Here is a 16869-nt window from a genome sequence, read left to right as displayed (position 1 = left end):
TTATTGTAGACACCTTATCCACCACAAAATCTACGAACTTCAAAGAAAAAAATTAATTTAGTATCTCTACCGATATTTTAGAATATGAAAAACTACATGTATGCAGTGCAAAAAATACACTTAGATACGCTCAGAAATAGACATGTTTGAAGTGGCTTCGATTCCTGTATCTATTTTTCGTGGAATTATTACTCGTAATAATGCACATTTACAAAGAGTAAATAAAATTTCAACAGATATACCCAGCTAAATATTTACTATAGCAAACGAGAGGGTTTTGTGTATATCTAGAAAATCGAAATAAAAATACGCAGCTTCCCAAAGATTTCTTTTCAGAGCGAGGTCGACTAAACAAGAAGAATTAAAAGTACAAAACATATTAGAATCTATTCACAATCGTAATATTAGAGAGGAAAACAATCACCGTGTGTTTTAAATACTTGAGACAAGCATTGAAATGGAAAAGGGAAAGAAAAAACTTCGAATAATCTGAAGTGATCATGTCCGATATGGCTTCCTTTGTTTCATTTGCCATGGAAAAGCAAAAATATTTTCTTAAAATTCCAAAACTACCAAAAGCGCCAACTCACCACCAGACCTATCTATGTGCTAAGTTTGGTGAAGAAATATTGAACGGTTTTAAAGTTCTGCTCCGGAAAGTGCACTGACACCAATTTCAGTCAAAATCAAACTTGTTGCCATGGAAACGCAAAAAATATTTTCTTTACAAATCCAGAACTACCAAAAGGCACCAGTTCACCACTAGACCTATCTATGTGAGAAGTTTGGTAAAGAAATATTGAATGGTTTTAAAGTTCTGCTCCGGAAAAGAGCAACTCCAATTTCAGTCAAAGTCAAACTTGTTGCCATGGAAACGCAAAAACTATAATAATCAGAAATCCAAAACTACCAAAAGGCACCAGTACACTACCAGACCTATTTATGTGCCAAGTTTGGTGAACAAATATTGAACGGTTAAAAAGTTCTGCTCTGGAAAGACAAATGTGAATGGACGCACGGATGGACGGACAGAGTGCATTTTAATACCCCCCGATAAAAGCGTCACTCTGGCAGTGGGTTTGAAGCTGTTCGTCCTGAATATATTTCTAGGTTTGTTTGTACCATATGCACGTTCATGAGACACACAAGAGTGGTAAAGGTTAAGGCCTTCTTGATGTCCTTCCACCTCAAGCTGACACACCATGATATGACTGAATTATTGTTTGAAACAGATTTACGCTGATCGACCTAGATATAACTATAATTTCCTTGAGTGAAACTGGAACATTACGTAGGCAGATCATATTGATTATTAACTGCCATATTGAATTCTTAAAAAAAGATGGTTTTGATTTAGAGTGTGTCCTGAAGGCTGACTGACTGAGTTTGGTTTTACGCCGCTTTTAGCAATATTTTAGCAATATCACATCGGGGACAACAGAAATGGGCTTCACACATTGTACCCATGTGGGGAATCAAACCTGGGCCTTCAGCGTGACGAGCAAACGCTTTAACCACTAGGCTACCCCACCGCCCGTGTCCTGAAGAACAATTGCTTGGACTCTTGGAAAAACCAATGTATCTGTTTGAGATGCATTTTACCTGAATACAGTAATATAAAAATAAACATGCTTTGACAGAATTTTTCAAGAGTGGGTTTCCCTTCAATTCCCTCATCAATGATTGTTTTCGTTCTTATGCATCTCCCTGGGGAGAATATTCACTGTACTCCATTCACATAAACTTACTCATCCCACCGGGTACCCATAAAAAGCAAAAACATGTACACCTTAAGTCTAGGCCAAAAAAACCTCATTCTCTATTCTACAATCAATGATCAATATTCAAAACCAATATTTATCATCTATTTAATAGGCAAGGAGGAACTCAAAATAACTGGACCAATTTACCCACAAAACTGGAGCTTATTTGTAGGAAGGATTATCGATATCATACTTGTATGCCCAAAAATAGCCAGACATCATAAAATCCTTCAAGGGAGACTGATGAAGCTCGGAGTCAAGTTTATCCATCACTATTAGTATTGACCGATTCTATTTCGACCGGCTAACGAACGAAGTCGACAAATTGTTCTCACATGAAAAGTCCATATGAACAATTGATCTACATGGAGATGGTTGTGTATCTGAATGACTAATGCTGTGCTAAGTAAACCTGTTGGACATGTAAATGTCACTGGTTGTATAGCCTGTATGGCTTGACTGAGGCAGGTTGGGCATTTACTGTCAGAATGGTGAAGGAGATTGAGATTCTCATGGAAATATAGTTTGGGAGAAAATGGCATTTAAAAAGTTCTGTTGAAGGGAGAACGTTTTGGTATCGCTTCTTCTTTGAGAGGGTGGCACGGACAAATTGATCTGTTGATATTAATGATCGTGGATGCTCACTGCTCAACCCCTTCCACTCAGACCATCATGAATGCTATCTCTTCCCACTACAGCCAAACCATTCACCATCTCCCACTCCAGCAATGTCACCTGGACCATCCCGCTATTCCTCCCTACCATTCCGCCTGTCACCCACAGCTCACCAACTTCACATCCCAGCAGTCTTATCACTGAATCCTCCCATACCAGCCACCACACCAGTCAACCCTTCACCACAGTCAAATCCTCACCACACCAGTCAAACCCTCACCACACCAGTCAAACCCTCACCACATCAGTCAAACACTCACCACATCAGTCAAACCCTCACCAGTCAGCCCTTCAGCCACACCAGTCAGCCCTTCACCACACCAGTCAAGCCTCACCACACCGGTCAAACACTCACCACATCAGTCAACCCCTCACCACACCACAGTCAGCCCTTTCACCACATCAGTCAGCCCTTTCCCACATCAGTCAAACCCTCACCACACCAGTCAAACCTCACCACACCAGTCAAACCTCACCACACCGGTCAAACACTCACCGCATCAGTCAAACCACACCACACCAGTCAACCCTTTCCCACATCAGTCAACCCTGTCCCACATCAGTCAAACCCTCACCACACCAGTCAACCCTTCACCACACCAATCAAACCCTCACCACACCAGTCAAACCCTCACATACACCAGTCAAACCCTCCCACCACACCAGTCAACCCTCACCACACCAGTCAACCCCTCACCCACATCCAGTCAAAGCCCTCACCACACCAGTCAAACCCTCACCACACCAGTCAAACTCACCCCGTCAAACCCAAACCCTCACCACACCAGTCAACCCCTCACCACACCAGTCAACCCCTCACCACATCAGTCAAACCCTCACCACACCAGTCAAACCCTCACCACACCAGTCAACCCCTCACAACACCAGTCAAACCCTCACCACACCAGTCAAACCCTCCCCCAAGATATCCTCAACCATTCTTCATAAATGTCACCCAAAGAATCCTAACAGTTGGGCTGCCATTCTCAGTAGGGAATGTACACTGGTTTAAGAGAAAATTTCCATTATCTTTTTAAACCAACTCCATTTCAAAATCTCAAGCCTATTATCTTTAAAAGTTCAATTTGTGTACCTGGGAACCCCATTAAGGTATCTGCGACTAAACTACGACCATAGTTAATCAACTCTGCGTCAGTGACATATCTCTTGACATGAAACTCGAGCTATGCTTTTCATTTCCTTGAAATGCAACAAAACACTGGCGACAGATAAAGATCACAGCTATTCCCTTGTGACCTATCACCTTTCCAAGCTCCATGCAGTGTCAACAGTCCCATTTGTATTCAAGACAACAGATACTGACACTGCACAGAATTAATTCCCCATCAAGACTGCATGTGGGCGGAAGGAGGTGACAGGTGAGAACTTCAAATATAATCAATAAACTTTCCCAGAAACACATCGTGTTTGCATCAAAAAGTGAAAATTATACAAGTTCTGAATTTCTGCATGCTTCTGGAACCAACATACATAGATATTTCCCATGGTGCTAATACAATATGTCTGCCATGACAATATAGCCAACTTCAATGTAAAACTGCTGACACATATTCAAAAGTTTCAATTTGGCCATTTCAACTATTTACTTTTTCAACAAAAACTCTATTCTATTTCAACATTTTCAGTTCTACAAAAAACACTGAATAAAGAAATCAAAGAGGATAGATCTGCACTTCGTCTTTCTTCATGAAATTCTAATGCACATCTTCCAAAGTTGGCGGAAGTGTTGTGGTTCTTGAAGCCAGAGCTGGCCAGACATTTATTGAGACCATCATAATGCAATCAGCGTTCCCAAACCAGACATCAACATTCATGCTTGTTTCCCCCGCGGTGCCAATTCCCTAAACAAAAGGTCCTGTGTTGAAAGTAAGTGTACCCAATTAATTTCCCTTGGTTGTAATTTGATGTGCTGGAGTATTGCATTAGGGCCAACACAACATCCTTTGAGATGTGAAATACAAATTAATATTGTGTCTTGCAGCGCATCACCTGAGTTGTGTGGGTGTATGTTAGTGTACAAGTTGGTGTAGCCGTGGTGGAGTGGGCGTTTTAGTGATGCTGTCAGTGTCAGTAGGTGAGTAATTGTGTCATTGTTTCTGTGTCAGAGCGTGCTTCAAACATTGTGTCAGTTTGTGTCATGTCAGTGTCAGTAGGTGAGTAATTGGGTCATTGTTTGTGTGTCAGAGCGTGCTTCAAACATTGTGTCAGTTTGTGTCATGTCAGTGTCAGTAGGTGGGTAATTGTGTCATTGTTTATGTGTCAGAGCGTGCTTCAAACATTGTGTCAGTTTGTGTCATGTCAGTAGGTGGGTAATTGTGTCATTGTTACTGTGTCAGAGCGTGCTTCAAACATTGTGTCAGTTTGTGTCATGTCAGTGTCAGTAGGTGGGTAATTGTGTCATTGTTTCTGTGTCAGAGCGTGCTTCAAACATTGTGTCAGTTTGTGTCATGTCAGTGTCAGTAGGTGGGTAATTGTGTCATTGTTACTGTGTCAGAGCGTGCTTCAAACATTGTGTCATTGTTACTGTGTCAGAGCGTGCTTCAAACATTGTGTCAGTTTGTGTCATGTCAGTGTCAGTAGGTGGGTAATTGTGTCATTGTTTCTGTGTCAGAGCGTGCTTCAAACATTGTGTCAGTTTGTGTCATGTCAGTGTCAGTAGGTGGGTAATTGTGTCATTGTTACTGTGTCAGAGCGTGCTTCAAACATTGTGTCATGTCAGTGTCAGTAGGTGGGTAATTGTGTCATTGTTTCTGTGTCAGAGCGTGCTTCAAACATTGTGTCAGTTTGTGTCAGTAGGTGGGTAATTGTGTCATTGTTACTGTGTCAGAGCGTGCTTCAAACATTGTGTCAGTTTGTGTCATGTCAGCATGTGGGTAATTGTGTCATTGTAACTGTGTCAGAGTGTGCTTCAAATGTTGTGTCAGTTTGTGTCATGTCAGTGTCAGTAGGTGGGTAATTGTGTCATCGTAACTGTGTCAGAGTGTGCTTCAAATGTTGTGTCAGTTTGTGTCATGTCAGCATGTGGGTAATTGTGTCATTGTAACTGTGTCAGAGTGTGCTTCAAATGTTGTGTCAGTTTGTGTCATGACAGTGTCAGTAGGTGGGTAATTGTGTCATTGTTACTGTATCAGAGTGTGCTTCAAACATTGTGTCAGTTTGTGTCATGTCAGCGTCACAGTGTAGGACAAATGACATACATTGCAGTTCCACATCCCTCATTGTCACAGACCTTTATGAATAGTTTGACTTGTACGTGATCTACTGCCATAAACATTTGTAATCCTGCTGCTGCAGTCAAATTTAATATTCAATCACTCACTTGATACTTGATACAGTAGAATTTAGAATCACCTTTAGGCAAATAAAGATAATTCCTTATCTCAGATTTTACCCAGATCAATACTGCTTGCCTGTGTGACTTTCAGATCAATTTTTCATGACTACTGTTTCAAACCAGGTGAACGAAATATACAAGCCGTGTTTCTCATAGCCATTTTTGAATACAACACAGTTATAGATTACCTGTCAATAAAACCATTACACATCAAGTCCTTGAATTTAGAAATGCCATGTGAAACTACCTTTGGCTTTAGAGAAGGCAGATGCCCAGTATTCATAAATATGAATAGATAAGCCATCTTTGAAGCTGAAATCCAGATATTCTAGACACAAAATGTCACATCGCTGTCTTCTACTTCTAAGATTTTTTTTTATCAAATATTATTTTATAAAATTGTCAGCAACATTCAAACTATATCACAGATGTTAATAACAAATATTTAAGATTTTTGCAACAACTCAACACACAGGATTAAGATATATTTCTGTGCCAATCCTAACAACCAGATAAATTTGTAAATTTGGAGAAATAATGAAAGATTTATGACTTTTACACTACAATCAAACCCTTCGCACACTTGTACAGCATATAACCTTGGAACTATAAAAAATGCTGAAAAAGTAATTGACAGCAAACGCACAAGTTGATTGCCTTATCAGTATTTGCTGTGTGTAAATATGAAGTTTCAGAGATTGGTTTTTAATGGCCGTGAGTCATGGTTTAGCAACAAACCAGGAAGATGGATGGATGGATGGAAGGGTGAATGAAAGGAACGAAGGATGGAAAGATGGAAGGAAGGAAGGATGGAAGAATGAAAAGATTAAGCCCAGTTCCATCAAGAACACTTAATCAATGGGCACTGGAACACAATCATCCAGCTGAGAACATAATGGCATTGATGTTAGAGCCAGTGTGCAAAATAGCTAGTAAAAATAGCTAGTGAATTTTCATGGGGTCATTTTGTAAATATATCACTCTCTCCGACTTGTTAAGTTACAATACACTTTTAAATCATGCAAGATTATGAATTATTTTGTGGGCTAGTAACTTTCAGGCATACTTAGCCTGACTGGCTAGCAAAATTTGGAAACTATTTTGCACACTGATTAGAGCCACAGGTTTTCTTTGTTTTACTTCAAATCCTTTGTAGTAATGATACATAAATAATTAACAATACAATATCCAAAAAGAAGTAAGCTTTCATCCGCTTAAAAACAACTTCAAATGTCCTGTTGGGGTGATATAACATGGCAGACCTATTTCCTGTAACCTTGACCTCTAGACCTTGAACTTGGCACTGTCATATTTAGCATTCATTCATCATAGTATTAGGACTCCTTATCACCATGACGGTAACACAACGGTAACACAACGCATCCTGTTAGACAAAGGCCCTATGGCTATTCCTCTGCACTGTGTCACATAACCTCAACTTGATGTCCTTGTAGCTCCGGATCACATGGGATTGCCACAACACCTCTGTATAACACCCCCAATATTTACCTTACAACTTCAAGGGCGGGTTCAGTTGTCAGTGGACAGAGAAACAATGCTCTCTGTAGTATGACAATACAGTAAACCTATTTTGCTACAATCCTTGAAGCTTTGAATGTATGGATTGAACTTGTTGGATCGAAAATCAATTACTTACAAGGAACAAAATGTATATTGATCTGTGAATATTGTGGAAATGGTATTAACAGATGGGTATTTCACATTACCTCAGTTGATTTTGTTCAGTAAGAAATATATCTCTTGTTGTTCAACATCATACAGTTTGCTTGTGGTTCAATGGCTGGCTGCAAATAATCAAGTCTTGACCAGACAATCAAGTGATTGATGTTGTGAGGAACACCCCTGGGTACATAATGACCTACTATCAACCAAGTCACCAAACCCAACCGCATCATCCATTTGGTCAGCTTCAGGGACCAACATAGTATTCCTAGTGACCAATTCTAACCAAGAAAATCCTCAGATGAAATACAGTGAGTGAGTGATTATGTTTTTAATATTCCAGTAACATCACGGCGGGGGTCACCAGAAATGGGTTTCACACATTGTACCCATGTGGGGAATCGAACCCAGTCTTCAGTGTGATGAGCGAACGCTTTAACCACTAGGCTACCCCACAGCCCTCAGATGAAAAACTCCAAGAAACATTAATTTTAGTTTGTCATAAACATAGTCCACTGTACATATTTCGGCTAAAATAAGTACATCTAGTGGCTGAGATAAAGAATATAGTTCGTTAAAGTGAGTATGGTTTTACGCTGCTTTTAGTAATATTCTAGACTCTTGCTTAGTCTCTGAATATGTAAAATTTGGACAGAAATAAATAAACCCATTTAAATTGAAAAGGAAACCCAATAAGATGTGAGATTCAGAAACTGAGGAAATCTAGACTTGCTTCATTAGGGTTTAGCATTGCAGGAGGGCTTGGCAGTATACTTTGAACAGTATTTTCGCATTATAACGATGAACAGTAATTACATGTACAGATTGATGTTGGCAAGATGTAGACATTTTTAGTTCCACACCTCAGGCATCTGAGGTAGAATAGCAGGTTACCTAGAAACATATACTTGCATTAAGCGACAGTTAAATAGATCTGGTTTAACCACTAGGATACCCCACCGCCCCGAGGTAGAATAGAAGGTTACCTAGAAACATATACTTGCATTAAGCGACAGCTAAATAGATCTGGTTTAACCACTAGGATACCCCACCACCCCGAGGTGGAATAGAAGGTTACCTAGAAACATATACTTGCATTAAGCGACAGCTAAATAGATCTGGTTTAACCACTAGGATACCCCATCGCCCTGAGGTGGAATAGAAGGTTACCTAGAAACATATACTTGCATTAAGCGACAGCTAAATAGATCTGGTTTAACCACTAGGATACCCCATCGCCCCTCATCTGAGGTAGAATAGCAGGTTACCTAGAAACATATACTTGCATTAATCGACAGCTAAATAGATCTGGTTTCACCACTAGGATACCCCACCGCCCCGAGGTAGAATAGAAGGTTACCTAGAAACATATACTTGCATTAAGCGACAGCTAAATAGATCTGGTTTAACCACTAGGATACCCCACCGCCCCGAGGTGGAATAGAAGGTTACCTAGAAACATATACTTGCATTAAGCGACAGCTAAATAGATCTGGTTTAACCACTAGGATACCCCACCGCCCTGAGGTAGAATAGAAGGTTACCTAGAAACATATACTTGCATTAAGCGACAGCTAAATAGATCTGGTTTAACCACTAGGATACCCCATCGCCCCTCATCTGAGGTAGAATAGCAGGTTACCTAGAAACATATACTTGCATTAATCGACAGCTAAATAGATCTGGTTTCACCACTAGGATACCCCACCGACCCGAGGTAGAATAGGTTACCTAGAAACATATACTTGCATTAAGCGACAGCTAAATAGATCTGGTTTAACCACTAGGATACCCCACCGCCCCGAGGTAGAATAGAAGGTTACCTAGAAACATATACTTGCATTAAGCGACAGCTAAATAGATCTGGTTTAACCACTAGGATACCCCACCGCCCCGAGGTGGAATAGAAGGTTACCTAGAAACATATACTTGCATTAAGCGACAGCTAAATAGATCTGGTTTAACCACTAGGATACCCCACTGCCCCGAGGTGGAATAGAAGGTTACCTAGAAACATATACTTGCATTATAATAAGTGGCAGCTAAATAGATCTGGTTTAACCACTAGGCTACCCCATCGCCCCACACCGTCAATGGCCTCACTACTGACCATTACAGCACGAACTGACCATGTGGAATATTAAATTGAATTGTAAATTTTATAACAAACACAGAGACAGGTGTTCTGGCCTAGATTCCCACCGACTTTCTACTGGCTCTACTGGTGCTTTTCTATCCATCAGTGAGTTTTTCTTAGTCCGAGCCACTTTCATTACTTGACTTACAGATTGCTATCTGAAAAACATGTGCGGGCAGGAGTGTAAAAATATGAAAATATAAATCTCTTTTAGTGATAACATAGTCAGTGGCTCCTTCAAAAGGGGCCCTATTGCCCTAATTCCATGTGCATAACACAGATAGTTTGAGGGTTCAATCACCCCAGCAATATTTTCGTCTGGACCAACAAAGTTAAAGTAGGTCGTTTACAATGTTCTTTAGACATACATGACACTTGGCGAACAATAAAATTGGCAAACCAAAAAATTGGCAAACAAGAAATTTCAGTAATAACTATACAACATATGTTATATTTGGGATTACACTTTCTTAGTAAAATACAAATTCTAGTACTTTTTTTAGTTGAGCCCCATCCGGGATTTGAACAGTTCGAATCCCGGATGGGGTTCAACTAAAAAAAGTACTAGAATTTGTACTTTACTAAGAAAGTGTAATCCCAAATATAACATATTGTAGTGTTGTTCCGTGCCAGTGCACTGCAACAATATGTTACATTTGACCACTTTCTAAATGGCATTGTGTAATACTAACTAAACACTATAGATGTATAGCTGATCAGTGTTTAATGACCTAATATCTATACAGATAACTGATGCAGCTCATGACAGCTCATTAAAATACAAAGCGATCAAACTTTCTTCTGCAAACTTGTATTCTGTTGCCATAGAAACTGTACCATGAACTGCAAACATTTGATTGTACACATTGTAACAACCATGTCTTGATTTTGAAGTGTCTGTTTTAAAATTATCTAATTGTTGCAAAGGTTGAAATTCAGTCATTGAGTGAGTGTGCTTAGTTTTTATTTGAATAGGATTCCAGTCAAATGTAAGCATGACAACTTGATGAAGGAAGAAACCCTGACTGAGTGAGTATAGTTTTACGCCGATTTTAGCAATATTCCAGCAACATCATGGTGGAGTACACCAGAAATAGGTGTCACACATTCTAGCCATGCAGGAAATCAAAGCCAGATCTTTGGCGTGCTGAGAAACTGCTTTAACCACTGGACTACCCACAGCCCCTAGAAAGGCTGAAGTGATGCAGGCCCCTGTTTCACAAAGCTATCGTAGCGCTACGACTGTCCTACCTCCTATACTGTAACATAAACTTACGGCAGTCGTAGCGCTACGACTGTGTTACCTCCTATACTGTAACATAAACTTACGGCAGTCATAGCGCTACGATAGCTTTGTGAAACGGGGGCCTGGTCCTAAATGTTTATCACATTAGGTTGTGGTGCAGACAGACCTGCAGATATTATCTAGGCAAATCAGGATTTAAACCCATAACCATGGACACATCCAATTTGTGGGGACTTAAATGACTGGGCCACCAATGCTTCATTACACATGAATGACAATGTTTTGCAACATGCTTTGCAACATGCCAGTGCAATCAATCCAGGTTTCAATCCTGGATCAGGCAAACCACTGGTCAATTGTCCAGATGAGCGATGATTACTACCAGGATACAACAAAAGACAAACAGGTCTCAATTTTATCCCTACTGCATAGATCTATGCTCATGTTTTAAATCACTGGATTGTCTGGTCCAAACTTGATTATTTACAGACTGCTGCCATATAGCTGGAATATTGCTGAGTGAGTGAGTGAGTATGGTTTTACGCTGCTTTTTAGCAATACTCCAGCAATATCACGGAGGGGGACACCAGAAATTGGCTTCACACATTGTACCCATGTGGGGAATCGAACCCGGGTCTTCGGCGTGACGAGCGAACGCTTTAACCACTAGGCTACCCCACCGACCGGAATATTGCTGAGTGCAGAGTAAAACAACAAACCAACCAATCATCTCCTTGGAAGAGAGACCATGGAGAGGCTGTAGTAGCTTCAGGAACAGCATTCCTTACATCGCTGAAATAAACCTTCAAATTCATATCTAATTCCTTCTTAATCAGATCCACTTCTAGCCACAGCTCAGTTCCAAACTCAAGACGAAAACCTGAATCAGTTGGTATAAACACAATCAAACACAAACTATGTTTTGAAATGGTCACGTTCAACACTCCCTATTTATCTAAGCAATCCTTACATTCTGCTTTCTCTTTATTGTATTTTTCTTTTAAAATGATGCTACTTATAAAGCTAAGATGATTCACTTTCCAAACAAATAATCCGGTCTCTATATTGACTTAAACTTAATAACTCGGAAGTTCGCAATTCGGCCTAATCTTCCTCAACAGCAATTCCACTTAGAAGAAAAACCCACCAGAGTTACAAATATAGATTTCCCAGGAACTAATGCTCTTACACAATGACTCTACTTCTTCCACAATATCCAATCACATTAATACTTTCTTTTCAATTTTCATCAAATTCTCATATATTTGTTCTCATGACAATACCCAATCATTTCCTTTTCAGTTTCGGAACAAATCTCCGACATTATTATTCTTAATATCAGTGGGATATTCATGATTATCAGTACCTCACAAGTCTTCCTGAATGACTGCAATAGAGGCCAGCCACAATGAAATCTATTGGTGTACATTGCACTAATCACCATTACAGTCAATGGAACACAGTGAAATAGACCAATGCTTGAATGCAAGCAGTTACTTCATTGTCAGCAGTGGTTATGTCAGCTTGCCATTAACTATTCATGGCTTGACAAATGTAGAAATTGCTGCACACTTTATGGGAATACAAGCGTGGCATTGCTTTCGAATAAGAAGTTTGTTCTCATAAATCATATATTGTGGCACAGAGAACATGCAGATAACTTACGAGTGAGTGAGTGATTGAGTGAGGATGGTTTTAGCAATATTCCAGCAATATCACAGCAGGGGACACCAGAAATGGGCTTCACACATTGTACCCATGTGGGGAATTGAACCGGGTCTTCAGCTTGACAACAAATGCTTTAACCACTAGGTGACCCCACCGCCCCATTTACACTGTGAACAGTATGAGCTTATACATGCCAAAAGTGAGGTGAAGGTGAAATTAGGTTTAATGTCGTGCTTGAGAATATTTCGCTCATATGACGACGTGCATGCTTGCATGTGCGGCTGCTTGTACTAGCCCAGACTTAAGCTGGTTTTATAGTGCTAGCCCACTGAGATACCATGCTGCAGTGAAGCATGAATACCCCACTCAGACACATTATACTGACTCCGAGCCAACCAGTCCTTGTTGTACCCATTAATGCCGAACACCAGGCAGGGACCAACAAGTACCATATTTTAACGTCTTTTGGTATGACGCGGTCAACATGGCAAAATTAAAAAGTTACTGTAATGTACATGATAGAGTTCATTTGTACAAACATAAACCTTCCTTGATATATTTGGCTAATTTCAAAGTAAGTGGTTTATAAATTGGTTTCATAATTGAGGTGAACTTATCTATTGAGGGATGATTAGAAAACAAGTAAGGTAGATATTTTTTCGTAGGGTTGCTAGACCAGGTTGCATGTTAAAAGGAAGTGGTATTCGTCACCCAATACTTCATTACATAATGTACATTGTCAGTCAGATCTAACAATGCTAGTCCATCTTCCAGTTTCTATGGGTAATCTATGATTAATTGTTCTTAAGCGTGGTATTACTTTCTAACCCATGGATCTGGTTAGAATTGACCTTCAGTAACCCATGCTTGTTGTAAAAGGCGACTAATGGGATCGGGTGGTCAGACTCGCTGACTTGGTTGACACATGTCATCGTATACCAATTGCATAGATCGATGCTCATGCTGTTGATCACTGGATTGTTTGGTCCAGAATCAATTATTTACAGACCGCTGCCATATAGCTAGAATATTACTGAGTGCAATCAGAGGACAACCCATTACATATCATGCAAAAAAAAAAAGAAACTTTGATCGACCGACCATTAGCCAATCAGGAAGCAGCCATGTAGCTGTAATATTACTGAGTGCGGTGTTAAACAACAAATAAAAATACTTTCTGATGGCAGTGTAACACTGAAGCTCACCTGTTCTATTTTAACGGTTTATTATATCAGTAAAACAGCCATTCATAATTTCTATTTCAGCATCCACATAGAGTAACATGTCCATTGTTGTTCTTTTAATTTTGATTGCAATACATTGTGCAATATTCCATTTATGTGCCTGTAAATAATCCCGTCTGGTCTGAGCAAACTAATGATTGATATCATGAGCATGTCTCATCCTGTCATGGCACAGACACATTCACTCAACAAACACACAGAGCCTGACCACACAATCCTTACAGTATGACCATATCTGGCTGATGACCCTGATCTCATGACTGGTTCCTTATTCCAGGACCACAATCAACCAAATGGTTCCTTTCTCCAGGACCACGATCCCCTGAATGGTTCCTTTCTACAAGACCCCAGTCCCCTGAATATTCTTTTCTCCAAGATCCCGATCGCCTGAATGGTTCCTCTCTCCAGGTCCCTGTGCCTGGAATGGTTCCTGTCTACGGAACAGCTCTCTCCTCCTTGAAGGAGAGGACAGGTGTACGCAAGTCAAAGCAGCCAATGTGATCGTATGTGTTTTTCACAATAGGTGACACGGTGTGGGTGGTGTAGAAGTTAAATAAATTGCTCGTCACATCAAAGTCTTTTTTCAATTCCTAGGTGCTGGAGTACAATTCTTTGTGTTCCTCATCATGATCGATTCCTGTAAGTTCAAAGGGGCAGAGAACTTCCTCACAAGTGCATAAAAACAACTTTGCGGAAGAAATTAAGAATATGTCATACAGCAGTGGCATATGTTATGGATGGTTGACCAAACAGATATACAACCACAACTCTGTTACAAGGAATCTGAAGAGAACATCTTGACAGATGAGTGTTGACGGACAGCTTACAAGTGAGTGAGTGAGTTTACTTTTACACCGCTTTTTTCTTTTGTTCAATTTTCAAAGTTTGAATCAGTTTTAAAAGTGCATCCCCGAATTAAAGTTGCCAATTGAAACATGCACAGCAAAGCTTGATTAAGCTGCTTCCTGATTGGCTAATGGTCGGTCGATCAAAGTTTCATTTTTTTTTACATGATATGTAATGGGTTGTCTTCAGATTGCACTCAACAATATTCTAGCTATATAGCGGCGGTCTGTAAATAATCGACTCTGGACAAGACAATCCAGTGATCAACAGCATGAGCATCGACCTATGCAATTGGTATACGATGACATGTGTCAACCAAGTCAGCGAGCCTGACCACCCGATCCTGTTATTCACCTCTTATGATAGGCATGGGTTATTGAAGATCAATTCTAACCTGGATCTTCATGAGTGACTGAGCACGGTGGGGGATAAAAATGCTTTAGCAAGGTGGTGGTTAAAAAACAGACATCAGGCCAATGACCGATGTCCTGTATAGTGACCTGTCCACAGATAACCTTCATTCACAAACCTTGATTCAGACGACGAACAAACACTACAGACTATTCATGTATCCTCTCACAATGGGAAATCAAACATTAAGGAGCACAACACCAGAGCTGGGCGTACGACGTTCTGTGCTCGAGAACACAAGAAATATGACGAAACACATTCCTAATAAGATGAAATCCGCAAAACATCACTGCATACTCACAACAGAAATTGACAACTGAAATTGACAACAGAAATTGACAACTGAAATTGACAACAGAAGAAATTGACAACAGAAATTGACAACTGAAATTAACTCCAGTCTCCAGTGTTTATTCTGCACTTTAAATGAAGTTATCATCCAACAAAACGTACATCGTATGATATATAATTGGTACCACATCATGATACAAGAGTTGAAACAAAAAAAGAGGAAATATTTTAAAATGGCCAAAGTCAACAAAATGTCTGTGTAATTAATGTGTCCGTGAATAACATCTGTGCTCCACAGCTTGTTTAATCCATGGAGGTAATTGTCAGAGATTGAGTGTGAGAGCGCTAGATGGAAACTCATCAATATAACAAATAACGAGGGACCGAGACGGACAGTCAGTCTTACCTCCAAGCACAACCGTACATATTGCTGCTAATGAAATATATAAGGCTGGGCTTGTCACTTGTGTAAACAGCATACTCATACACATGAAAGGAGGTGATTAATCTATTTCGCAATTAACTAGTGGTACATGTTTACCAGATGACCCCCACCAGGCTTGTGTTGCCGTTAGCATGAAAGAAATTAATACATTGTGTTGAGTTGCTTGTATTGTTGTGCTTGATGCTTGGCATGTTGAATTGTGTAGTCTCAGTTTTCATGTGTGTGTGTGTGTGCGTTACGTCTGTTTGTGATGCAGCTATATGACTGCTGGCTGTATACAGGGAAATCAGGACTAAACAATCCAGTGATTGATATCATAACCATCATTTTGGAGACGATGACAACCACCAAGTCAGCGAGTCAGTTAGTCACCTCTTCTGATGAGCACGACCCGGGTTAGATTGAACCTTCAGTAACCCATGCCGGTCATAAGAGGCGACTAAAGGGTTTGGGTGGTCAGGCTCGCTGACTTGGTTGACACATTTCATTGGTTCCCAATTGCACAGATCGATGCTCATGCTGTTGATCACTGGATTGTCTGGTCCAGACTCGATTATTTACAAACCGCCGCCATATAGCTGGAATATTGCTGAGTGCAGCATAAAACTAAAACTCACTCACTCACTCACTGAGGTTGCTGAATACCAGCTCCAAAGGCTCCTTCACACTTATTTTGAATTGACAGGAATCAAGGAGAATCAGCCATACAATTTTTTCTCCAAAATTTGAACCGCATTCGGGAGTGAATGTCAAAATAAACATTTTTTTCAAGTTTTGTAAGAATGCGACTCCCAAATGCTATCTGACGTTTCAGTTACAGGTGGCCACATGTTTATGTGATTCGGTGGTGTTCTGATGATGTCAGAGCTCATTTAAAGAGCATTCGGGACGTTCTGACTGTATTTGAGGTGTATTCAAGGTACATTCGAGTTGTATTCCAACTGCAATCGAAATATTCCAATACATTGGAAGAATATTCCACCTGAATTCCAGCAGCAACTGAGATACATTCCGATTCATTCGAGGAGCATTCGGGACATTCTGAAGATTTGAAGTGGCTTGCCTTTTCCATTCTCCCTCAAATACGTTCAGAATACTTAGAATG

General features: G+C 40.2%; 2 protein-coding genes across 2 annotated transcripts in view; one reads left to right on the top strand and one right to left on the bottom strand.

Annotated features, from left to right (window-relative positions):
- LOC124288509 (oxysterol-binding protein-related protein 6-like) overlaps positions 1 to 16869 on the bottom strand; it is a 112549-nt gene that overhangs the window by 77805 nt on the left and 17875 nt on the right.
- Positions 2492 to 14272, top strand: LOC124288525 (extensin-like). Its single transcript, XM_046725047.1, has 3 exons — positions 2492 to 3427; positions 3790 to 3817; positions 14049 to 14272. The coding sequence occupies exons 1-3, from the start codon at positions 2492 to 2494 to the stop codon at positions 14270 to 14272; spliced, it is 1188 nt and encodes a 395-aa protein (XP_046581003.1).

Source organism: Haliotis rubra, unplaced genomic scaffold (assembly GCF_003918875.1).
Source record: "Haliotis rubra isolate DU_JTF1 unplaced genomic scaffold, ASM391887v1 Scf42, whole genome shotgun sequence".
Lineage (NCBI taxonomy): Eukaryota > Metazoa > Mollusca > Gastropoda > Lepetellida > Haliotidae > Haliotis > Haliotis rubra.
This window is presented reverse-complemented; position numbering and strand designations above follow the sequence as displayed.